At 41.6% G+C, this 26,203-nt stretch overlaps 1 protein-coding gene across 1 annotated transcript in view; it reads right to left on the bottom strand.

Annotated features, from left to right (window-relative positions):
- Positions 1–26,203, bottom strand: part of LOC126260548 (gustatory and odorant receptor 24-like) — a 101,449-nt gene that overhangs the window by 7,166 nt on the left and 68,080 nt on the right. Inside the window, exon 4 of the mRNA XM_049957882.1 lies at positions 15,048–15,329. Coding sequence (XP_049813839.1) covers positions 15,048–15,329 — 282 coding nt within the window. The remainder of the gene's footprint in view (positions 1–15,047; positions 15,330–26,203) is intronic.

The following is a 26,203-nucleotide window of genomic DNA, read 5'->3' on the forward strand; positions in this document are numbered from 1 at the left end:
GTAGTATAGATTTACGATTTTCATATTGTAGAACAGCATCTGAATATTACAGCTTGCCACACTCAATGTAAATGAATACGCAGAACACCCTTCACAATCTTGCTCGCTAATCTGTCTGATTGGTCGAAGTGTTGCGTGAACCAGTGGAACAAATGGTCCCGCTCTGAGAATCTGGGATTATGTTGTTTGGTGAACCTCTATCCATTGTTTGAGTAAATAAATTGACTAGTAGAAAAAGTGCAGCACCCAGAATAGAAGGAGGAAACGAAACGAAACTTCACGGGTTGTGAGAATATTTGACGTAATTTCAATGAGTACTTGTTGTTGTTGTGGTCTTCAGTTCGAAGACTGGTTTGATGCAGTTCTCCATGCTACATTATCCTGTGCAAGCCTCTCCATTTCTGAGTAACTACTGCAATCTACATCGTTTGAATCTGCTTACTGTATTCAGCTCTCGATCACCCTCGACGGTTTTTGCCTCCCATATTGTCTTCCAGTACTAAATAGGTAATCACTTGATGTCTCAGAATGTGTCCTATCAACCAATCCCTTGTTCCAGTCGGGTTGTACCACAACTCTCTTTTCTTCCCAGTTCTATTCAGTACCTCCCTATTATATACGTGATTTACCTATCTAAACTTCTGCATTTTTCTGTAGCACAACGTTCCAAAAGTTTCTATTCTTGTCTTGTCTAAACTGTTTATCGTCCATGTTTCACTTCCATACATGGCCACATACAAATACTTTCAGAAAAGACTTCCTGACACTTAAATCTATACTCGATGTTAAAAGATTTCTCTTCTTCAGAAACGCTTTCCTTGCCATTGACAGTCTACATTTTATATCCTCTCTACTTCGACCCTAATCAGTTATTTTGCTCCCCAAATAGCAGAACTCATCTACTACTATAATGGTCTCATTTCCTCATCTAATTCCGTCAGCACCACCTGGTTTAATTTGCCTACATTCCATTATCCTCGTTTTGCTTTTGTTGATGTTCATCTCATATCCTCCTTTCAAGACACTGTCCATTCCGTTCAGTCATCTTCCAAGTCCTTTGCTGTAGCTCACAGAATTACGATATCATCAGCAGGCCTCAGGATTTTTATTCTTCTCCATGAAGTTTAATTCCTACTCCGAATTTTTCTGTATTTTCCTTTACTGCTTGCTCAATATACATACTGAAAGACATCGGAGACAGGCTACACCCCTGTCCCACTCATTTCTCATTCACTGCTTCCCTTCCTTGCCCTCGACACTTATAACTGCCATATGGTTTCCGTACAAATTGTAAATAGCCTTTCGCTCCCTGTATTTTACTGCTGCAACCTTTAGAATTTGAAAGAGAGTGTACTGGACAACACTGTTAACATCTTTCTGTAAGTCTATAAATTCTTTGTAAATTTGAATCGATCTTGTAGTCAAAAAAGCATTTGTAACATTTGTGACTACAAGATCTAGTCAAATTTACAAAGAACTTGGCAGTATGAGCGCACTTGACACTGTGACTTTGCTCTCTCTCTGGCCTGGATGGACGCACTGCTGCCTTTGGGAAAGATAGCATAACGCCGTTGTATCCTTTTGTGAAGTAAGCTGACCCACTGCTGTTGTAGCTGCTACTAAATATAATGGATTCTTGAGCAGGGACGGTGTTGACGGAAGAAACATATTTTAGCGGGACATGTCTGGGAATCTTGCTGGGCAAGCGAGTACCTCACCATCACGCAGACAGTTCGTAGAAACACGTGTCGTAAATGATCAGGATCCTGATAGAATCTGGCTTTATGATTCTGTCGCATGAGAGGTAAAACATGAGGACGCAGGACGTCATTGACGCACGGTTCTGGCACAAGAGTTCCCTCAAACAACCAGCCGTAAGGTGACCTCGTACCTGATGGTTTCCCACACCGTGGCGCCAGGAGTAACGACGCGGTGTCTTTCCAAAACACTGAAATAATGGGACCTCTTCTCATGTTGCCGCCATGCTCGCACTCGATAGTCATTCGGGATAGTTCTCAACTAAACGCAGTTTGGCGCCATTCATCAGCACTCCAAGCTTCCCGGTCACGACACCATTCCAAAGGTAGCTACTCGTGCTGTGGTCTTAACTGTGACCTACGCGTGAAACGGTAATTCCCTAATGCGGCTGCTGCCAGTCTCATACCAATGGTGCAGGATGATACAGAATGTTACGTTTGAGGTAGATGACACTACTGAAGTGGCAGAGATTTTTTTTTACGTTTTGAAATTATTGGAGGAAGCTACAACGATTTTGAGATTTGACTGAGGGGTTATGATATTATTACGATGACGATGTGTATTATGCTGTTGAGGTATGTTTATGATCAATAAGCTGATGCTATACGAGGAATTTGATTATGCTATGTATCTGTTATGATGAAATATTGAAGAAGTGTCGTCAAATATGTATATGTGTAATAAGGTAGGGAATAATGAGTAGTGGTTATGGACTCCGATTTGTGAAAAGGGTTGTTGGAAACCAAGAATCGTACTTTAAGAGTTATGAAATGTATGTACATGCATGAATGTATCACAATGGCGGCGAAAATTTTTTGGACACTGTTATATTTATAGGATTTTGTTTCTACACATTTGTAACGCAAATTCTCAACCTGTGAAATTTTTTTATATGAGACTGTCACTGTAGCGGAAACTGCTGTCGTAAATATTTCGTTAAGAAAGCTAAGTGACCTTGATGCGTTCTGCACGCCCAGCTGTACCAGCTGCCTGGGAAAAACCAATTAGGTAGAGAAAAAAAAGAGGCCATTATCCTCACTATTGGCATGCCTTTGTAGAAAGCATCGCAAATACGACACGCTCAAACTTGAAATCATATGATTACACTTTGAAGCTCTTAATTTATGATATTTACTAAAATGCCTAATGAAATGATGAGATACATTTTACATCTATTGTCTTTCTAGTTGATTGATCGCTCATTTTGTTTAATATCTAGTTTCTAGATGCACTGCAGCATTGGTTAAAATAAAATTTAATAGATGTACTAATATAGATATTTTATGCCTACAGATCGAGTAAATAATAATTTTATGATCTACTTCCAAAAAAACGAGGGAGCACAAAAAGACATTTTCACTTCACAGGAATTGCATACATAATTTTTGTCAGTGACTTCGTAACTTGTCTGCTAGAGTAAGTTATAGTGATGCATCACTCTAGTGTTAAGATGTGACATAGGTATTAGACATGGCCATCTTTAGTGTAATATTTTTTCTGCTTGAGCTTTGTCATGTTTAGATTTAAGTTATCGCATTTGCTGCTGCTGTTTGCCAGGCATAGTGTTACTGAAATAGACTTTGTATTACTCTGTTAAGTCAGTTTTACTACTGATTTATTTTTCTTTTTGCTGCACATTGGCTCATATTAGTGATAATGTTGCATTTGCTTTGCTAACTTATATATATATATTGCTGCTTGCTTTGCCAATTTGAATTTTTTGTCATTGCTGTTTGTGTTAATTGGTTTGTGCTGCTGCATTGTCTCGTCCCTTAGTTTATCATCTGAGCTCAGTAGATTTAAGTTAGCTTAAAAGGGGGTAGGCTATATAAGAGAATGAGTTTGATGAATTGGAAGAAATGCATTGAGAAGCTATAAGAATATGTTTTGGCTAAAAAAGTAAAGAGGATATGAACAAAAAAAGTAGGGTTTAGGGACAACAGGTTTAGGTAGGATTTTCTTGGAAATAAATGATCAGGTAAGATAACGGAAAATAAATAATGAGGTAAGAAATATGTCAACATATAAATACAAAAAGCATGCTTGGTTTGGATTTCTTTTGGGGAAACAAATGTTGAAATGAGACGAAATATCTATGGAATGAAGTTTTGGGTTGGGCTGCAGTACCAAATGTTACACTGAAAACAAACCATGCCCTTACCTTTTGTGTTATTCTGCTATATGTTTGTGTACCCTTGCGTATTTGTGTTTTCCTGTCTTTATGTGTTTAGCTGATGAGAGCTATGTTGTAGAATTTTTCTAATACTATGTTATTTACTTTGTAAAGATGTTTAGACATTATTTATCTGCTCTGTTTTGTTGTTCATGTGTGAAGTTGATGTTTCAAAAGTTATTCTGATCTTTTATGTATGTACTTATGTCATAATTCCTGTAACACTGATGTACATATTATTTCGATTCTTTTGTAAAGCCCGTATTACTACAAATGTTATCCGTATTGTTATGTTCTTGAATGATGTATTTTGTACCTTTGTTATTGTATTCTCATGTTATAAAATTATAATTAACACCAGTTCATCAAATTAAGTAACTTATAAGCAGACACAAAGCCCATGCCTACTACAGTAGTACAAGTTTATATGCCAACTAGCTCTGCAGATGATGAAGAAATTGATGAAATGTATGACGAGATAAAAGAAATTATTCAGGTAGTGAAGGGAGACGAAAATTTAATAGTCATGGGTGACTGGAATTCGTCAGTAGGAAAAGGGAGAGAAGGAAACATAGTAGGTGAATATGGATTGGGGGGAAGAAATGAAAGAGGAAGCCGCCTTGTAGAATTTTGCACAGAGCATAACTTAATCATAGCTAACACTTGGTTCAAGAATCATAAAAGAAGGTTGTATACCTGGAAGAATCCTGGAGATACTAATAGGTATCAGATAGATTATATATTGGTCAGACAGAGATTTAGGAACCAGGTTTTAAATTGTAAGACATTTCCAGGGGCAGATGTGGATTCTGACCACAATCTATTGGTTATGAACTGCAGATTGAAACTGAAGAAACTGCAAAAAGGTGGGAATTTAAGGAGATGGGACCTGGATAAACTGAAAGAACCAGAGGTTGTACAGAGTTTCAGGGAGAGCATAAGGGAACAATTGACAGGAATGGGGGAAAGAAATACAGTAGAAGAAGAATGGGTAGCTCTGAGGGATGAAGTAGTGAAGGCAGCAGAGGATCAAGTAGGTAAAAAGACGAGGGCTAATAGAAATCCTTGGGTAACAGAAGAAATATTGAATTTAATTGATGAAAGGAGAAAATATAAAAATGCAGTAAATGAAGCAGGCAAAAGGAAATACAAACGTCTCAAAAATGAGATCGATAGAAAGTGCAAAATGGCTAAGCAGGGATGGCTAGAGGACAAATGTAAGGATGTAGAGGCTTGTCTCACTAGGGGTAAGATAGATACTGCCTACAGGAAAATTAAAGAGACCTTTGGAGAGAAGAGAACCACTTGTATGAATATCAAGAGCTCAGATGGCAACCCAGTTCTAAGCAAAGAAGGGAAGGCAGAAAGGTGGAAGAAGTATATAGAGGATTTATACAAGGGCGATGTACTTGAGGACAGTATTATGGAAATGGAAGAGGATGTAGATGAAGATGAAATGGGAGATAAGATACTGCGTGAAGAGTTTGACAGAGCGCTGAAAGACCTGAGTCGAAACAAGGCCCCGGGAGTAGACAACATTCCATTACAACTACTGATGGCCTTGGGAGAGCCAGTCATGACAAAACTCTACCATCTGGTGAGCAAGATGTATGAGACAGGCGAAATACCCACAGACTTCAAGAAGAATATAATAATTCCAATACCAAAGAAAGCAGGTGTTGACAGATGTGAAAATTACCGAACTATCAGTTTAATAAGTCACAGCTGCAAAATACTAACGCGAATTCTTTACAGACGAATGGAAAAACTGGTAGAAGCGGACCTCGGGGAAGATCAGTTTGGATTCCGTAGAAATGTTGGAACACATGAGGCAATACTAACCTTACGACTTATCTTAGAAGAAAGATTAAGAAAAGGCAAACCTACATTTCTAGCATTTGTAGACTTAGAGAAAGCTTTTGACAACGTTAACTGGAATACTCTCTTCCAAATTCTGAAGGTGGCGGGGGTAAAATACAGGGAGCGAAAGGCTATTTACAATTTGTACAGAAACCAGATGGCAGTTATAAGAGTCGAGGGGCATGAAAGGGAAGCAGTGGTTGGGAAAGGAGTGAGACAGGGTTGTAGCCTCTCCCCGATGTTATTCAATCTGTATATTGAGCAAGCAGTAAAGGAAACAAAAGAAAAATTCGGAGTAGGTATTAAAATTCATGGAGAAGAAGTAAAAACTTTGAGGTTCGCCGATGACATTGTAATTCTGTCAGAGACAGCAAAGGACTTGGAAGAGCAGTTGAACGGAATGGACAGTGTCTTGAAAGGAGGATATAAGATGAACATCAACAAAAGCAAAACGAGGATAATGGAATGTATTCAAATTAAATCGGGTGATGCTGAGGGGATTAGATTAGGAAATGAGACACTTGAAGTAGTAAAGGAGTTTTGCTATTTAGGGAGTAAAATAACTGATGATGTTCGAAGTAGAGAGGATATAAAATGTAGACTGGCAATGGCAAGGAAAGCGTTTCTGAAGAAGAGAAATTTGTTAACATCGAGTATAGATTTAAGTGTCAGGAAGTCGTTTCTGAAAGTATTTGTATGGAGTGTAGCCATGTATGGAAGTGAAACATGGACGATAACCAGTTTGGACAAGAAGAGAATAGAAGCTTTCGAAATGTGGTGCTACAGAAGAATGCTGAAGATAAGGTGGGTAGATCACGTAACTAATGAGGAGGTATTGAATAGGATTGGGGAGAAGAGAAGTTTGTGGCACAACTTGACCAGAAGAAGGGATCGGTTGGTACGACATGTTTTGAGGCATCAGGGGATCACAAATTTAGCATTGGAGGGCAGCGTGGAGGGTAAAAATCGTAGAGGGAGACCAAGAGATGAATACACTAAGCAGATTCAGAAAGATGTAGGTTGCAGTAGGTACTGGGAGATGAAGAAGCTTGCACAGGATAGAGTAGCACGGAGAGCTGCATCAAACCAGTCTCAGGACTGAAGACCACAACAACAACAACAAGCATTCATTTCACTGCACATATTTCTGTTGGTCATAGTATATGCACAATATGTGAAAAAAAAAGATGACTGTTAGTGTTTGGACATGTGTTAATAATTCAGCAAGGGACTGATTAACAGCGTTGCTGGTTCTAAGGACAATTCCAAAAACTTTGTGAGTGCACAAGTGGTGGTTTATGGCAAAAATGGTTCAAATGGCTCTGAGCACTATGGGACTCAACTGCTGAGGTCATTAGTCCCCTAGAACTTAGAACTAGTTAAACCTAACTAACCTAAGGACATCACAAACATCCATGCCCGAGGCAGGATTCGAACCTGCGACCGTAGCGGTCTTGCGGTTCCAGACTGCAGCGGTGGTTTATGGACTTCCTATATTCTCCGCAAGACTCTTCGATGGTGATTATGCACCTGCACAGTCGCAACAGATGGCTGCTGCCCGTCTCTACAAGGACTACAGTGGATCTGCATCTTTGATGGCCCACCAATACCATTATTTCTACAAGGACTGCACTGGGTCTGCACCTCTGGTGGGCCACCAATACCGTAATCTCTACCAGGACTACACTGGGTCTACTCTGTGATGACCTACCTACCAATATTCTTCAAAACTTCGACTAACTTTGGGTTCGCTCTGTTGTGGCCCATTACCTGTCTGCATGTCAAGAGTCAGCACTGTCTTTCCGTTGGAAGGACAACACTACTTCTTCAAGACTGCATGGAAATCCACTACTTCTGTGCTCAGACTTTGAGAAAAACACTGCTATTTTACTGTGATGAACGATCAGGGCTGTCTTTATGGACTGTGCGAAAATTTTAGCTTTTGACCAACATTGTATCAATAAGTGTGTTCATTTGATTTCTTTGTTATTGTAATGGTGAAAAAATTTTAACAAATATGTATTGGCCAGTGCCCAAAACAATTTGTAAAATTTTTTGTGGGGAGCATGGGAGCTATGTAAGTAGGCTGTTTAGATTTTCTTATTGGTAACGCCACATAGCGCTCTGTATGAAAACCACTGGCTGTGCTGTGTGCAGTCTGTGGCTAGTTTGCATTGTTGTCTGCCATTGTAGTGTTGGGCAGCTGGATGTGAACAGTGCGTAGCGTTGCCCAGTTGGAGGTGAGCCGCCAGCAATGGTGGATGTGGGGAGAGAGATGGCCGAGTTTTGAGAGCAGATGATCTGGACGTGTGTCCATCAGAGACAGTAAATTTTTTAGACTGGATGTCATGAACTTATATATATAATGACTTTTGAACACTATTAAGGTAAATACATTGTTTGTTCTTTATCAAAATCTTTCATTTGCTAACTATGTCTGTGAGTAGTTAGTGCCTTCAGTAGTTAGAATCTTTTATTTAGCTGTCAGTAGTGGCGCTTGCTGTACTGCAGTAGTTCGAGTAACGAAGATTTTTGGGAGGTAAGTGATTTGTGAAACGTGTAGGTTAATGTTAGTCAGGGCCATTCTCTTGTAGGGATTATTGAAAGTCAGATTGCGTTGCGCTAAAAGTATTGTGTGTCAGTTTAGTGTTAATCAGAATAAGTAAAGTGAGAAATGTCTGAGTACGCTCAGTTCTGCTCAGCTGTTTGGAAATCAAATAATGTAAGAGGTTAATCAGCACAGTAATTCATTAATTTTTCTGAGGGGACGTTACACCAGAAAGGCCCGTACAGGACCTGCAACATGCGGTCGTGCATTATCCTGCTGAAATGTAGGGTTTCGCAGGGATCGAATGAAGGATAGAGCCACGGGTCGTAACACATCTGAAATGTAACGTCCACTGTTCAAAGTGCTGTCAGTACGAACAAGAGGTGACCGAGACGTGTAACCAGTGGCACCCCATACTAGCAAGCCGGGTGATACGCCAGTATGGAGATGACGAATACACGCTTCCAATGTGCGTTCAACGCGATGTCGCCAAACATGGATGCGACCATCATGATGCTGTAAACAGAACCTGGATTCATCCGACGTTTTGCCATTCGTGCACCCAGGTTCGTCGTTGAGTACACCATCACAGGCGCTACTGTCTGTGATGCAGCGTCAAGGGTAACCGCAGCCATGGCCTCCGAGCTGATAGGCCATGCTGTTGCAAACGTCGTCGAACTGTTCGTGCAGATGGTTGTTGTCTTGCAAACGTCCCCACCTGTTGACTCAGGGATCGAGACGTGGCTGCATGATCCGTTACAGCCATGCGGATAAGATGATTGTCATCTCGACTGCTAGTGATACGAGGCCGTTGGGATCCAGCACCGATTCCATATTCTGCTAACGGTCATTGGATCTCGACCAACGCGAGCAGCAATGTCGCGATACGATAAACCGCAATCGCGATAGGCTACAATCCGACCTTTATCAAAGTCGAAAACGTGATGGTACGAATTTCTCCTCGTTACGCGAGGCATCACAACAACGTTTCACCAGGCAACGCCGGTCAACTGCTGTTTGTGTATGAGAAATCGTTTGGAAACTTTCCTCGTGTCAGCACGTTGTAGGTGTCGCCACCGGCGCCAACCTTGTGTGAATGCTCTGAAAAGCTAATCATTTGCATATCAGAGCATCTTCTTCACGTCGGTTAAATGTCGCGTCTGTAGCACGTCAACTTCGTGGTGTAGCAATTTTAATGGCCAGTAGTGTATAACAAACAGTATTTTAAAGATAATAATTAGAGATGATCACAAAAGGATCACAGACAGTCACCACCATAAGCACAGTATTAAATTCATTGTTTACGTAACCAACATTTACACAACTCTAATGATTCACCTTGAGTTACTGATAAAAATATCTCGTCCGTCCCGGCGGACTGGCCGAATATTTAACTAAAGGATGGGAGCATGGCTTATACACGGTGGTACTCGGAACAAACGAGTAGAAAGCAGTCGCCAAGCATTTTCGAAGATGATCAGGCTGCAAGCCAGGGCAGAAAACACGCCGAACGCACACACGATCTCAGCCTGCCCGTCAAGGCGACAAACCCTATCTGCCCCTCGCACCAGACCATTTCTTCAACAGCAAATAATTCACGCGGCAGGCAAATTCAACTCGTATTTCACCTTTTTCAGGACCATGCAAGGCTTACTAACTATGTGACTATCTGTAAAATAACTGAAAACCAAAGCGTTTTCGAAATACAAAATGTTACTACTGAAACCATCTTCTTTATAGAAGAATTGTGTTCCTTTCCTGTAGTCATTATACGTTTTATTAATTACGATCTTACCGTACTGTTGTCCACCATCAGGTCAGTACAATTATTTTTACGGCTCTTATAGCCCAGATATTCTTGAGAATACTGATTCACTTTATGCATTCATGAAGGTAGTAAAGCACATCCGTTATTATTTTAATTTTCTGATGCAAATTTTGCCCCACTGCACCACTTATGTCGAGTACGTTATTTTTTCACGTACGTGCCGTTACAGAGAAAGCTATAACTAAATATACTTCACGCAATTAAAAATAACAAACCAGTGTAGTGCTGATCAATACACATATATTCGAACCCTAAAGTTTCAGCCCCTGAGAAAAAACAGGTCACGTTAATATACAGGGTGAAAAGTATTTAAACTGAAAAACTCTGGGAGATTGTAGGGAACGTCAGAACAAATATTTTTCCCTAATGTCATTTTTTCCTATGAGGAGTATTTAAACCGGTAGAGGAAGATTTCTCTGGCGGCAAATTAATTAAACCAACAAACACTTTTCCATTTTTTTATGACCAAGAGACAACAACTAGGTAGCAGATACGACCCAATTAAACAGTCTCCAACAACACCGACCCACACATTAACGAAGAACCGCACTTGATGAGCGTTAGTAAGTGTGGCATGTGGGTTATCCTCACTCCAAACATGCGAATTGTGCATGTTGAAGACTCCATCACGCCCGAACGTTGCTTCATCGGTAAACAATACAGAGAATGGAAATGTAGGATGCATTTCACACTGTTCCAAGTACCACTGCGAAAACTGTGCTCTGGGTGGATAATCAACTGGTTCCAGGTTGTGGACACGCTGTAAGTGCAATGGACGTAACAATTGCTCTCGAAGGACTGTTCTTACATTCGTCTGATTCGTCCCCATGTGACGTACAATTGCACGAGTGCTGATTGGAGGCTCCCGCTCCACATGCTGCAAGACAGCTTCCTCCAATTGCAGCTTTCTTAGCGTGCGACGGCATCCCTGTCCAGGTAATCTACTAAATGTCCTGGTCTCACGCAGACGTTGGTACACAGCATCAAAGGTCGTATGATGCGGGATACGGCGATTAGGATATTGTTGTTGATAAACCCGCTGTGCAGCTCGTCTTTTGTGGTGCGCTATGTACTATGCACCAACCATATCAGTGCAAACAGAGACAATGCACTACTACACTGGTGGACAGCAGTTGCCTACAACTGAAGAGCGTAATACGCCCTGTAACTACTGAAGATCGTAATATGGCCTCTATGAACTGAAGAGCGTAATACGGCCTCCAACGGTTTAAATAATCATCGTAGGAAAAAATGACGTTAGGGAAAAATATTTTATTTTTTTGTCCCCTATATAGCCGGCCGCGGTGGTCTCGCGGTTCTAGGCGCGCAGTCCGGAACCGCGCGACTGCTACTGTCGCAGGTTCGAATCCTGCCTCGGGCATGGATGTGTGTGATGTCCTTAGGTTAGTTAGGTTTAAGTAGTTCTAAGTTCTAGGGGACTTATGACCACAGCTGTTGAGTCCCATAGTGCTCAGAGCCATTTTTTTGTCCCCTATAACCTCCCAGAATTTGTCCGTTTAAACACTTTTTACCCTGTATTGTTTTTGCTTTGGTGTGCAATAAAGAAACTACGCGATAACGCAACTTCAATAAAAGGAAATGATTGTACTCAGTTATTTAGCACACCGAAGTGTTGCGTGTAATGTGTGTTAAAATTTTTACAACTTAAAAGATTGTAAGAAGATCTGTGATAAAAAGAATTAACCATTATCTGTTTAAAAGACAGTTTCGTACAACACGTAAAACTTACACTACACACAGACAATATGCAATGAAGAGCCAAACGTACACCCGATTAATATCGGGTAGGGCCCTGGGGAGCAAGCAGAAGTGCCGCTGCACGACGTGGCAGGGACTCGACTCATGTCTGAAGTAGTCCTGGAGGGAACTGACATCATGAATCCTGCAGGGCTGTCCATAAATCCGTAAGAGTACGAGGGGGTGGAGATCTCTTCTGAACAGCACGTTCGAAGGCACCCCAGATAAGCTCAATAATGTTCATGTCTGGGCAGTTTGGTGGCCAGCGGAAGTGTTTAATTTAAGAAGTGTGATCCTGGAGCCACTCTGTAGGAATTCTGGACGTGTAGGGTGTCGCATTGTCCTGCTGGAACTGCCCAAGTCCGTCTGAATACACAATGAATGCAGGTGATCGGAGAGGATGCTTACGAACGTGTCACCCGTCAGAGTCGTATCTAGACATATCAGGGTACCCATATCACTCCAACTGCACACGCCCCACACCGTTACAGAGCCTCCACCAGCTTGAAAAGGCCCCTGCTGACATACAGGTTGTCGTGCAGCCACCAAGGGTACACGAGTGGGACGTCTGCCCCGAAAGTCCATGTCCATGATGTCGCGTTAAATGGTTCACGCGGTGACGCTTGTTGATTACCCAGTATTGAAGTCTGCACCAATTTGCGGAATGGTTGCATTCTATCACGTTGAATGATTCTCTTCAATCGATGTTGGTCCCGTTCTGGCAGGATCGTTTTCCGGCCGCAACGATGTCGGAGATTTGATGTTTTGCCTGATTCCTGATATTCACGGTACACTCATGAAATGGTCGCACGGAAAGATCCGCACTTCATCACTTCCTCGGAGATGCTCGTGCGGCGACTATAATGCCACGTTCAAACTCACTTAAATCTTGATAACCTGCCACGTAGCAGCGGTAATCTATCTAACAACTGTCCGAGACACTTGTCTTATACAGGGTGGTCCATTGATCATGACCGGGCCAAATATCTCACGAAATAAGCGTGAAAATAAAAAACTACGAAGAACGAAACTTGTCTAGCTTGGAGGGGTAAACCAGATAGCGCTATGGTTGGCCCGCTAGATGACGCTGCCATAGGTCAAACGGATATCAACTGCGGTTTTTTTTAATAGGAACCCCCATATTTTATTATATATTCGTGTAGTACGTAAAGAAATATGAATGTTTTAGTTGCACCACTTTTTTCGCTTTGTGACAGATGGCGCTGTAATAGTCACAAACATATGGCTCACAATTGTAGACGAACAGTTGGTAACAGGTAGGTTTTTTTAAATTAAAATACAAAACGTAGGTACATTTGAACATTTTATTTCGGTTGTTCCAATGTGGTACAAGTACGTTTGTGAACTTATAAATTCTGAGAACGCAAGCTGTTACAGCGTGATTACCTGTAAATACCACATTAATGGGATAAATGCTCAAAAGGATGTCCGTCAACCTCAATGAATTTGGGAATACGAGTAACGACATTCCTCTCAACAGCGAGTAGTTCGCCTTCCGTAATGTTCGCACATGCATTGAGAATGCGCTGACGCATGTTGTCAGGCGTTGTCGGTGGATCACGATAGCAAATATTCTTCAACTTTCCCGACAGAAAGAAATCCGGGGACGTCAGATTCGGTGAACGTGCGGGTCATGGTATGGTGCTTCGACAACCAATCCACCTGTCATGAAATATGTTATTCAATACCGCTTCAACCGCACGCGACCTATGTGCCGGACATCCATCATGTTGGAAGTACATCGCCATTCTGTCATGCAGTGAAACATTTTTTAGTAATACCGGTAGAACATTACGTAGGAAATCAGCATACATTGCACCATTTAGAGTGTCATCGATAAAATGGGGGTCAATTATCCTTCCTTCCATAATGCCGTGCCATACATTAACCCGCCAAGGTCGCTGATGTTCCACTTGTCGCAGTCATCTTTGATTTTCCGTTGCCCAATAGTGCATATTATGTCGGTTTACGTTACCGCTGTTGGTGAATGACGCTTCGTCGCTAAGTAGAACGCGTGCAAAACAATCTGTCATCATCAAGTAATTTCTCTTATGCCCTGCGGCAGAACTGTACACGACGTTCAAAGTCGTCGCCATGCAATTCCTGGTGCATAGAAATATGGTACGGGTGCAATCGATGTTGATGTAGCATTCTCAACACCGACGTTTTTGAGATTCGCGATTCTCGCGCAATTTGTCTGCTACTGATGTGCCGATTAGCCGCGACAGCAGCTAAAACACCTACTTGGGCATCATCATTTGTTGCAGGTCGTGGTTGACGTTTCACATGTGGCTCAACACTTCCTGTTTCCTTAAATAACGTAACTATGCGGCGAACGGTCCGGACACTTGGATGATGTCGTCCAGGACACCGAGCAGCATACATAGCACACGCCCGTTGGGCATTTTGATCACAATAGCCATACAACAAACACGATATCGAACTTTTCCGCAATTGGTAAACGGTCCATTTTAACACGGGTAATGTATTACGAAGCAAATACCGTCCGCACTGGCGGAATGTTACGTGATACCACGTACATATACGTTTGTGACTATTACAGCGCCATCTATCACAAAGCGAAAAAAGTGGTCCAACTAAAACATTCATATTTCTTTACGTACTACACGAATGTGTAATAAAAATGGGGGTTCGCATTTAAGAAAACGCAGTTGATATCCGTTTGACCCACGGCAACGCCATCTAGCGGGCCAACCACAGCGCCATCTGGTTTCCCCCTTCAAGCTAGACAAGTTTCGTTCTTTGTAGTTTTTTCGTTTGACGCTTATTTCGTGAGATATTTGGCCCGGTCACGATCAATGGACCACCCTGTATAGGCGTTGCCGACCGCAGAGCCGTAATCTGCCTATTTACATATCTCTGTATTTGAATACGCATGCCTATACTAGTTTCTTTGGCGCTTCAGTGTGTATTTATATCAAGTTACACTATACGGTACATATGTTCCGTCTCGGGGTAATGTGGTGGCGACATTATGGGCATCCAGCCACCTCTTAAATTAACCATATCGACATCACACCGATTATAGACAAATGCAGAAGAAAAAGAAGAAGAAGCGAGATGCATTAAGCTGAACGTACCGTTGCAATCACAATGTAGCCGGCATTGTAGACCATGGCCAAGTAGGTGACGATGCACACAGCGTAGCCGCCGAGTCCGCCCGTGAGGAGGCCCATGTCAGGCTTATCGAACATGATGATGAAGCCGTAGGCGTCCATGAGGAAGACGATGGAGAAGGTGATGGTGGCGACGAGGTGCGCGGCGGAGAGTGCCTGCGCCGTGGCCGTGCAAAGCCGCGACAGGCGCAACCACAGCGCCTCCAGCGCGCGCAGACTCACCGCGCCGCTCTTCCGGCGCAGCGTCTGCCAACAATGCGGGCTGCAGCTCGTGGCACACACCTGTCGTTCACAGTGTACGAAGAGTGATCGTAAAAAATAAAGCTACGAGGGACATTCCATAATTAAAGACACAAATCGATGTAGAAATTGAACAAGTTGTAGTAGAACTTTTGCAGTTTATAACGGATCTTTTACGTTGGGATAAATTTATTTTATGTTTTGTTAGATGTTTTCGTTAAATAGCTGAATAAATTGTAATTAGGAATGATTTAATTAAGCAGAGTAGAGAAGATAAAGTGAAAGAGATGTTCCTTGGGTGGACATTGTCGTAATGTAACGTCATTGCGTTGTTCGGTTGTTAAAACAAGTCGTTTGTGTTCCGTTCTGCTGTTCGGTGGTGCGCGTATCTGAAAGGAATTAATTCTTGGACTAGAATAAACTTTCACATAATAGTTACGATTCGATGTTCCGACAAAAGACGTTAACGTCAGTGTTAATTTGAATTGTGGGCGACAGGATTAGTTTTGACAGATACGTGAAAACGGACGTAACGAAAGTTGTTCGTATATCATCCTTGAACGTGACTTTTTATTTAATTAACGATTGCGGCCTCATTAAAAGCTATTATCTCATGATTAGGATCAATTCCTCTTTCCTCCTAGATAGTGATCATTTATTAACATTTATGTCATAAGTAAAAGGATTATTAATAAAAGTGATGTTAAATGACAATTACGTGTTATTCCGTTAGTGTGGAACCGACGTAATATCTCTGAAATGACACTGATATATAATTTGTGTTAAATACTGAACTGAGATAGGAAATAAATTGAAATTAGTGAACATTTGATACTGAGACTATAGAAGCAGAAGCGCTTAAGGTTTCTCTTCTCTAAAATGACAAAATAGGTACGAACTTTAACTCAATAGTCGATATTATGTATTGCAAAGACATTAGCATTTCATACTTATTTTGACGACGCGCTGTCAAACGTAGGAACGTTGAGTCTCTATACGAGTAATAAAATTAAATCTAAAAACATAATTAATAACGGCGAACTCCGCTTTAACAAACTGTATTGCGTGTCGTCATCGGGCAATAACTGCTCAACCCTGGAGACTTGTGTGGTGAAATTAGAAGTTGGGCATGTAAAACAAACTTAAAAATCCATTCAAGCTACTGTGGAGTCGGCACAACACGACGTGGACAGTTATAACTTTCATTGTAAGAAGGGCATTTCATTTTGGTTTTTGCTTCTTATTAATGTGCACGTCAGAGGGTGAACAAGTTTCATTACTGTTAAACAATCTCTGGTCTTGTCGTGACACAGTCTTTGGCTCTGCGCAGTCTGTTAGATTCTTAGTTGAAGTGTGGTAGCTGACGGCTGTATTCAGTAGTGCTGTGGTGGTTTTTGGTAGATGAAGAAAGATGTATTATAAAGACAAGAAAAGATGAACATGTTCATGAACCGTAAATTTACTTTTAAAATCTTTTGTTAAGGAATTTACTTTATTTACTAGCGATTCATCAAGAACAATAACACATTTAACCAAACTAGGTGAGCGTGGAAGTAGTTGCCAGGAAGTAACTGATGGAAAATGAAATTACTTTTAACAAATGTGAATTTTATTCCTAAAAGCTTTTTCAAAACATTTAAAATTTTAAGCAGAAAAGCACCCTCGAAATATCAAGTTACAGTTTTATTTAGAGGCAGAAGAACAATATTAACAGTAGGAGCCTTCGGGCTGAGAAGCTTGCCTGCTCCCTTTTAACACGGCCGTAGTCATGACAGTCCACACCAACAACCTCTGAAAGAGTACACTGGTGCAAATCTGCAACACACCAGATTACTTTAAACTAAAAAATTTTTAACAACTCACACAAACACGTAAACTATGCACCCCCAAAAGAAGATGGAAATGGTACAACACTCAAATTATTTGCCACCGAAAGTGCAATTTGTTTTTTTCTTTTTTTAAGGACTCTTACGGTAGAAGGGTGGCAACCAAATAACCTAAAATGACTATTTAAATACAGGGTGTTTCAAAAATGACCGGTATATTTGAAACGGCAATAAAAACTAAACGAGCAGCGATAGAAATACACCGTTTGTTGCAATATGCTTGGGACAACAGTACATTTTCAGGCAGACAAACTTTCGAAATTACAGTAGTTACAATTTTCAACAACAGATGGCGCTGCGGTCTGGGAAACTCTATAGTACGATATTTTCCACATATCCACCATGCGTAGCAATAATATGGCGTAGTCTCTGAATGAAATTACCCGAAACATTTGACAACGTGTCTGGCGGAATGGCTTCACATGCAGATGAGATGTACTGCTTCAGCTGTTCAATTGTTTCTGGATTCTGGCGGTACACCTGGTCTTTCAAGTGTCCCCACAGAAAGAAGTCACAGGGGTTCATGTCTGGCGAACAGGGAGGCCAATCCATGCCGCCTCCTGTATGTTTCGGATAGCCCAAAGCAATCACACGATCATCGAAATATTCATTCAGGAAATTAAAGACGTCGGCTGTGCGATGTGGCCGGGCACCATCTTGCATAAACCACGAGGTGTTCGCAGTGTCGTCTAAGGCAGTTTGTACCGCCACAAATTCACGAAGAATGTCCAGATAGCGTGATGCAGTAATCGTTTCGGATCTGAAAAATGGGCCAATGATTCCTTTGGAAGAAATGGCGGCCCAGACCAGTACTTTTTGAGGATGCAGGGACGATGGGACTGCAACATGGGGTTTTTCGGTTCCCCATATGCGCCAGTTCTGTTTATTGACGAAGCCGTCCAGGTAAAAATAAGCTTCGTCAGTAAACCAAATGCTGCCCACATGCATATCGCCGTCATCAATCCTGTGCACTATATCGTTAGCGAATGTCTCTCGTGCAGCAATGGTAGCGGCGCTGAGGGGTTGCCGCGTTTGAATTTTGTATGGATAGAGGTGTAAACTCTGGCGCATGAGACGATACGTGGACGTTGGCGTCATTTGGACCGCAGCTGCAACACGGCGAACGGAAACCCGAGGCCGCTATTGGATCACCTGCTGCACTAGCTGCGCGTTGCCCTCTGTGGTTGCCGTAGCGGTCGCCCTACCTTTCCAGCACGTTCATCCGTCACGTTCCCAGTCCGTTGAAATTTTTCAAACAGATCCTTTATTGTATCGCTTTTCGGTCCTTTGGTTACATTAAACCTCCGTTGAAAACTTCGTCTTGTTGCAACAACACTGTGTTCTAGGCGGTGGAATTCCAACATCAGAAAAATCCTCTGTTCTAAGGAATAAACCATGTTGTCCACAGCACACTTGCACGTTGTGAACAGCACACGCTTACAGCAGAAAGACGACGTACAGAATGGCGCACCCACAGACTGCGTTGTCTTCTATATCTTTCACAGCGCCATCTGTTGTTGAAAATTGTAACTACTGTAATTTCGAAAGTTTGTCCGCCTGAAAATGTACTGTTGTCCCAAGCATATTGCAACAAACGGTGTATTTCTATCGCTGCTCGTTTAGTTTTTATTGCCGTTTCAAATATACCGGTCATTTTTGAAACACTCTGTAAAACCCATAAAATGCAGACTTACATAAAGTGTACAACATGCTCTACATTACACATATACCACCTCGCAAGATGATAGACAAGAAAAAAATATATTTCACGAATTCGGCCTTTAAGCAATAAATTCGTTAACACCGAATCCGACAAACATTACAGAGGCAGCTATTACCGTATGGCAGATTGACAGGGGGGGAGGGGTTACTAAACAACCCGAACCGCAGGTTGCTCTAAACCTCCCCAATTCCACAAGGGAAAAACGGACCACCCAATTCACAAATAACGGACGCAGGAAGGCGCGCCGACCTCCTGTCTCACGGGGTCGCAGCTCGCACCGGCCAGCCCGATGTCGTGGTTCCGCTCCTGTTGCTCTCGTGTCAACCGCGAAGCCACTACCCCTTTCTATACGGCGCGGCCCACTGGACTCACGTGGGGACCTCACATGCGCCGGCGCTCAAGGCGGACAAGTCATCTCGTGTCTCAGTGCGCGACCGACCAACCGACCGATCCAACCGTCAATGACCGTTGCCCGAGCAACTCGAGCAGTCTGGCGGCCTAACGCGCAGACTCAGATGCAGGAACTCAGCTACGACCGGGCGACCACTAGCTGAGTTCTGTTACTGGCGGAGTGGCAAGACTCTCATTTTCTGGCTTTAAGGTTTGATCCAAACGACAGACATACAAGCACTCCGACGACAGACAGACACTAACTGCCGCACAAATGCAAATGAGAGACAGACCAGCAACTGGTGACGCGAGACTGACCTAGCCTCCCTCAGATTGACCCCCTGCCGAGCTCATAGCGCCCCTTAAATGCACGTGAACAGGCAAGCTTTCCGCTTTCCCACCAAAGCTGCGATTACCACAGCGGCGCCTCCGCCAGAAACGGAGGGTGGCTGCTTCACACAACGCGCTGCGGCGTGCTCTTCAAAGCAGCAGTTTTTTACCACGGCTCAGTTCAGACTTACATATTGGAAGGCGAAAAGGAATTTCGAATAATGCTGTTATTTTTGAACAGAAGAAGTTTGAGGTAAGACTGCAGCATTGCGCAGTTAGGAATGACTATTTTCAGCTACTTAACTTGCTCAGAGCTAGGAGAAAGACTAGTGCACTTCCCTGAGTCATGCATTAACATATTAAATGGTTAAGCTGTTTGGTCTAGCGATAGCGTCTTTGATAACGTCAGGCCGCTGCTTAAAATTTGATTAATAATCAGCATTGGCGGCCAATGGTCTTGTCAGAGAGGGCGGAGGAGCGGACAGAGGTTCAGGGCACTCTCTTGTCCTAAGGGTGGGAAACTGCCCCTAAAGGCGGAAGAATCAGTAATGATCAACGGCATGAGGATGCAGAAGGCAATGGAAACCACTGCATTAAAGACACGTAACGTCTATCCACAGCCTGTAATTGAAGACGTGTCATGATGGTCTCTCCATTGGCAAAAGTTTCCGCAATAGTCCGCTATTCGGATCTCTGGGAGGGAACTGCCAAGGGAGAGGTTACCATGAGAAAAAAGCTGAATTATCAACGGAAAAATAACGTTCTACGAGTCGGGGCTTGGAATGTCAGAAGCTTGAACGTAGTAGGGGAACTAGAAAAGCTGAAAAGGGAAAGGCAAAGGCTCAATCTAGATATAGTAGGAGTCAGTGAAGTGAAGTGGAAAGAAGACAAGGATTTCTGGTCAGATGAGTATAGGGTAATATCAACAGCAGCAGAAAATGGTATAACGGAAGAAGGATTCGTTATGAGTAGGGAGGTAGGGCAGAGAGTGTGTTACTGTGAACAGGTTAGTGATAGGGTTGTTCTTATCAGAATGGACAGCAAACTAACACCAACAACGATAGTTCAGGTATACATGCCGACGTCGAAAGCTGAAGATGAAGAGGTAGAGAAGTTGTATGAGAATATTGAAAGGGTAATACAGTATGTAAACGAATATGAAATCTAATAGTCATGGAAGACTGTGATGCAGTTGTAGGGGAAGGAGTAGGAGAAAAGGTTACAGGAGAATATGGGCTTGGGACAAGGAGAAAGACTAACTGAGTTCTGTAACAAGATTCATCTAGTAATAGCGAATACTCTGTTCAGGAGTCACAAGAGGAGGAGCTATACTTGGAAAAGGCCGAGTGATACGGGAAGATTGCAGTTAGATTCCACCATGGTCAGACAGAGATTCCGAAATCAGATACGGGATTGTAAGGTGTACCCAGGAGCAGACATAGACTGAAGTTTAAGAAATTAGTCAGGAAGAATCAATATGCAAAGAAGTGGAATATGGAAGTACTAAGGAATGACGAGATATGCTTTAAGATACAGCAGTAAGAAATAGCTCAATAGGCAGTACAGTTGAAGAGGAATAGATAAATATAATAAGGGCCATCACAGAAGTTGGAAAGAAAAATATAGGTACAAAGAAGATAACTGCGAAGAAACCATGGGTAAAAGAAAAAATACTTCAATTGATCGATGAAAGGAGGAAGTACAAAAATGTTCCGGGAAACTCAGGAATACAGAAATACTAGTCGCTGAGGAGTGAAATAAATAGGAAGTGCAGGGAAGCTAAGATGAAATGGCTGCAGGAAAAATGCGAAGACATTAAAAAATAAGTGATTGTCGGAAGGACAGACTCAGCATACAGTTAAGTCAAAACAACCTTTGGTGACATTAAAAGTACGGGTGATAACATTAAGAGGCAACAGGAATTCCACTGTTAAATGCAGAGGACAGAGCGGATAGGTGGAAGATTTGTCTGATGTGATAGAAGAAGAAACAAGAATCGACTGAGAAAAGATAGGGGATCCAGTATTAGAATCAGAATTTAAAAGAGTTTTGGAGGACTTAAGATCAAATAAGGCAGTAGGGATAGATAAAATTCCATCAGAATTTCTAAAATCATTCGGGGAAGTGGCAACAAAACGACTATTCACGTCGTGTGTAGAATGTACGAATCTGGCTACATACTATCTGACTTTCGGAAAAGCATCATCCACACAATTCCAAAGACGGCAAGAGCTGATAAGTGCGAGAATTATCGCACAATCAGCTTAACAGCTCATGCATCCAAGTTGCTTACAAGAATAATATACAGAAGAACGGAAAAGAAAATTGAGGATGCGCTAGATTACGATCAGTTTGGCTTTAGGAAAGGTAAAAGCACGAAAGAGGCAATTCTGATGTTGCGGTTAACAATAGAAGCACGACTAAAGAAATATCAAGACACTTTCATAGGATTTGCGAGCTGGAAAAAGCGCTCGACAGTGTAAAATGGTACAAGATGTTCGAACTTCTGAGAAAAGTTGGGGTAACCTATAGGGAGAGACCGGCCATACAACAGCCAAGAGGGAGTAATAAGAGTGGACGACGAAGAACGAAGAGCTCGTATGAATAAGGGTGTAAGACAAGGATGTAGTCTTTCACCCCTACTGTTCAATCTGTACATGGAGGAAACAATGATGGAAATAAAAAGAAGGTTTAGGAGTGAAATTAAAATTCAAGGTGGAAGGATATCACTGATACTACTCGCTGATGATATTGCTATCCTGAATGAAAGTGAAGAAGAAGTACATGATCTGCTAAACGGAATGAACAGTCTAGTGAGTACAGAGTATGGATTGAGAATAAATCAAAGAAAGACGTTGGTAATGAGAAGTAACAGAAATGAGAACAGCGAGATACAAAACATCAGGATTTATGATCACGAAGGAAATGAAGCTAAGGAATTCTGCTATTGGGCAATAAAAGAACTAATGACGGACGGAGCAAGGAGGACATCAAAAGCAGACTAGCAGTGGCAAAAAGCGCATTCCTGACCAAGAGAAGCCTACTAATCTCAAATATCGGCGTTAATTTCAGGAACAAATTTCTGAGAATCTACGTCTGAAGTATAGCATTGTATGGTAATAAAGTATGGATTGTGGGAAAACTGGAACACAAGCGCATCGAAGCATTTGGAATGTGGTGTTACAGACGAATGTTGAACATTAGGTAGACTGATAAGGTAAGGAACGAGGAGCTTTTGCTCAGAATTGGAGAAGAAAGGAATATATGGAAAACACTGATAAGGAGAAGGGACTGGATGACAAGTCAGCTGCTAAGACATGAGAGAATGACTTCCATGGTACTAGAGGGAGCTGTAGAGGGTAAAAACTGTAGAGGAAGACAGAGATTAGAATACATCCAGCAAATAATTGAGGAGGTAGGTTGCAAGTGCTACTCTGAGCTGAAGAGGTTAGCACAGAAGACGACTTTGTGGGGGGCCGCATCAAACCAGTCAGAAGACTGACGACATTAAAAAAATTCTGTTAACACTGCATCCTTTTACAATCATTGTTCACTTTGGTAAGCATAGTATCGTTCAGACCAATCTTATGTGTGAAGATCACGCGAAGTTTTACTCTGTCGTTTTGAATACATACTTTATTTTAAAATGATTGTCTTGGAATATCATTTCATAGACACAATTACTCTCCCTACCCCACTGTTTATAATTATGCATTACCGTATGCAACAGTTTGAATATGTATTTAGAAACAGAAATATACCTTAGCCGTTGCCTGCTTGCTTTTTGCTGTTGTGCTTTCGAGAAATCTGCAACAATGTTCTCAACACACAGAATAAGTGGAAATTTTGATTGGGGCCGGATGACTGTTTTATTCCAGTTGCGCATTTAATATAAAGACAAAGTTTGATTCAGGTCAATTACAATTCAGTTCAAATTACTTTCTGTTTAGTCAAAGGTTAGAATACGAGTTCTAGTTGGATAACAGTTTGTGGGGACATAGTTTTTGTAATACGTAGATTTCTACAGAGTGGGAGGTAAAGTAGGTTTACATTTCGCACAGAAAGACATATAGTTGGGAAGTTACATCATGATTTAAGAATGGTATCACTGGGATGAGCTGATAAAAGCTGACAAATAAAGAATGTATTGTTTATAACCTCAGTAGACTTCCGCTCTACGAAAACTACATAAATGACGCAGGGAATGGTAGGGTTACCGGCAGTATTCGCAGCATTGGTAGGGACAGAATCACACAGTAAATGAATGTGTAAGACAGAATATGAGAACCAACGATTTCTCTTTGTCTTTTTTTTTCACTTAATTAGAACATCACATCATTCAATGTTAGCCCGTGGTGTATTTTATATATTTATAGAATATAAACTGCGTTTTATAAATACTAAACATTGGCTCCGAGCTTTTATGGAATCGTAGCAATTAATTTTGAAGCAAGTACAGTTTACAAAGATAAACATATGAAATACAATTATTGTTGTTATTTTGTACTGAATACAACGTTCTTCATCTTGTTCAAAGGCAAAATTTCCTGTTATTATTGATAAATGCGAAAGCTATTTATGAATAACAGAAACGTGTTCTATGTATCGAAGCTATTTTGATATATTTTTGTTTTGCGTTTCTTTACTTCACTTTTTCGTTGGGGAATTTGCGTTTCTTAGCGCTATGTGTTAAATGTGTATTCTTTTCTATATTTTTACTACAACAGCCCTCCGTTTCATATTTTAAATCCACAATTTTCGTTTAAAACCTGAATTAAACATTGACAATTTCAGTTTTGCTATAAATAAAGTTTAATATTAAGTAACAGATAGGAGGATAACTATGTAGAACAAAAATGTTAAAAATGTCCCGTAGGTTAGATGGCCCATTATACGTCCTCGCTCAGTTTCTAGCCAGTTTACCGCTTCCGGTTGTTAGGGCAATCTAGCTGCACACTGTATGGATACGTAAAGAAGGGCATCGTTATGAGGTAATGCGCAATAGATAAGCAACACACCAACATACAGGTAAAACATGACCTTAACTGACCAAAGCTACTAGGAAAACTACCGTACTCTACGCTTACTTATGGTAGTCTACGATAGGCTACGGTAGATTTGCAACTCTAAACCTTGAAAGGGTACAGTACCGCCCGACATTGAAAATAGGTACAACATTCTTCGTTATTCTTGTCAGAACAACATATTTTTTGTAGTAATAACTCAATTTCGCTTAATACACCGAAGCCGGATACAAGTGTAGGAAGGAATGACAAATTATTTATTTAATTGATCACATGTGCACTCCCACAAAATAAATCCCTACATCCAATTTGGTGAGATCTACGAAATGTATGAATGTATGGTCGTCTGATAACCACAGATAGTGAATGTGCAATATATGATCATCTTTGAAACGGTCCTTTGGTCACCTTTGGCGGAACCAAAGAGATGAAATTTACCTCAGCGCTGAGCGCCTGAAATGTGGCTGACCAATGGGTAGCATGGTCTTCCCCGACATCGACAGAAGTGCGAGATGACCTGAAGAATGGCCATGTTTCAGCACTCTGACGCTGGATCTTGTGTTGGTAAGACCTGTCTTAGGTGTGTTCCGTAAAGACAAAAGAGTGGAGACATGGTATGCATGTGAAATACTTAAGAGTAGTTTGGAATAATAATTTCTCTATTTCAGGAACTTTTGTGGGGAGAATTAAATGTCAGTCAGGTAATATTAAGGGGATCGTAGTAATTTTCGGAAGTGACCAACGGTCACAATGAAACCACGTGAAGCAATAAGTTGAAATACTTCCGGATGCTAAAGTTAAGCTGAATTACTGGCGTGTGTACTATAAGTTGGAAATATTTAAGAAATGGCGTGTGCAGGACTTGAAATTAGAGACGAGTACTTCCACGTGGTGAGTACTGTGTGAGTCTCAATCTGTGTGTGGCAAAGGATAAAGAGAAGTACTCGTCCATGATATCAGTTGAGGACTCGCATGTGTGACGAATATCTTCTTAATATTACTTTGCGTGTTATGTTTCTGTGTGACGCTTGATTCAAACTATAATACTCTGAGAGAGAAGCAAGGTGAGTCAGCCGTCTGTCCAGCAACGCCACTTGGCTTGTATTGCACAGGAAGACGTGCATATATCCTCCAGAGTTCGTAGTAGGAAAGGAAAGTTACGAAGTGGGGCAGTGTCGTGTGAAACTGGGATGAATATTAATTGAAGTGGGAAAGCAGAAATTGACGTGATTATAACGTTGTGACTAGTCTTGGTGTTGTATTGTATGTTACCAGTGTAGTGTATTTCATGTAATTTAAGTATGTGTGGTTTGCATGGGAGAGTAGCAAGATAGGTACAGAGGCAGTGGTTTATGCATGTTCCTTTTTGTACCGCTCGGTCTGGAGGAAAGTTTCGTGATGATGGTTGTGAGAGTCGAAGTGTGAGATATAGCAAAAGATCCACCATCCTATCTAGAAAGTGCACTGTAGCGTTAAATAATTACGAGACCATAAGATAGAGAATCACCAATGTAAAGCCATGCCCTC

Source organism: Schistocerca nitens, chromosome 5, assembly GCF_023898315.1.
Source record: "Schistocerca nitens isolate TAMUIC-IGC-003100 chromosome 5, iqSchNite1.1, whole genome shotgun sequence".
Classification (NCBI taxonomy): domain Eukaryota; kingdom Metazoa; phylum Arthropoda; class Insecta; order Orthoptera; family Acrididae; genus Schistocerca; species Schistocerca nitens.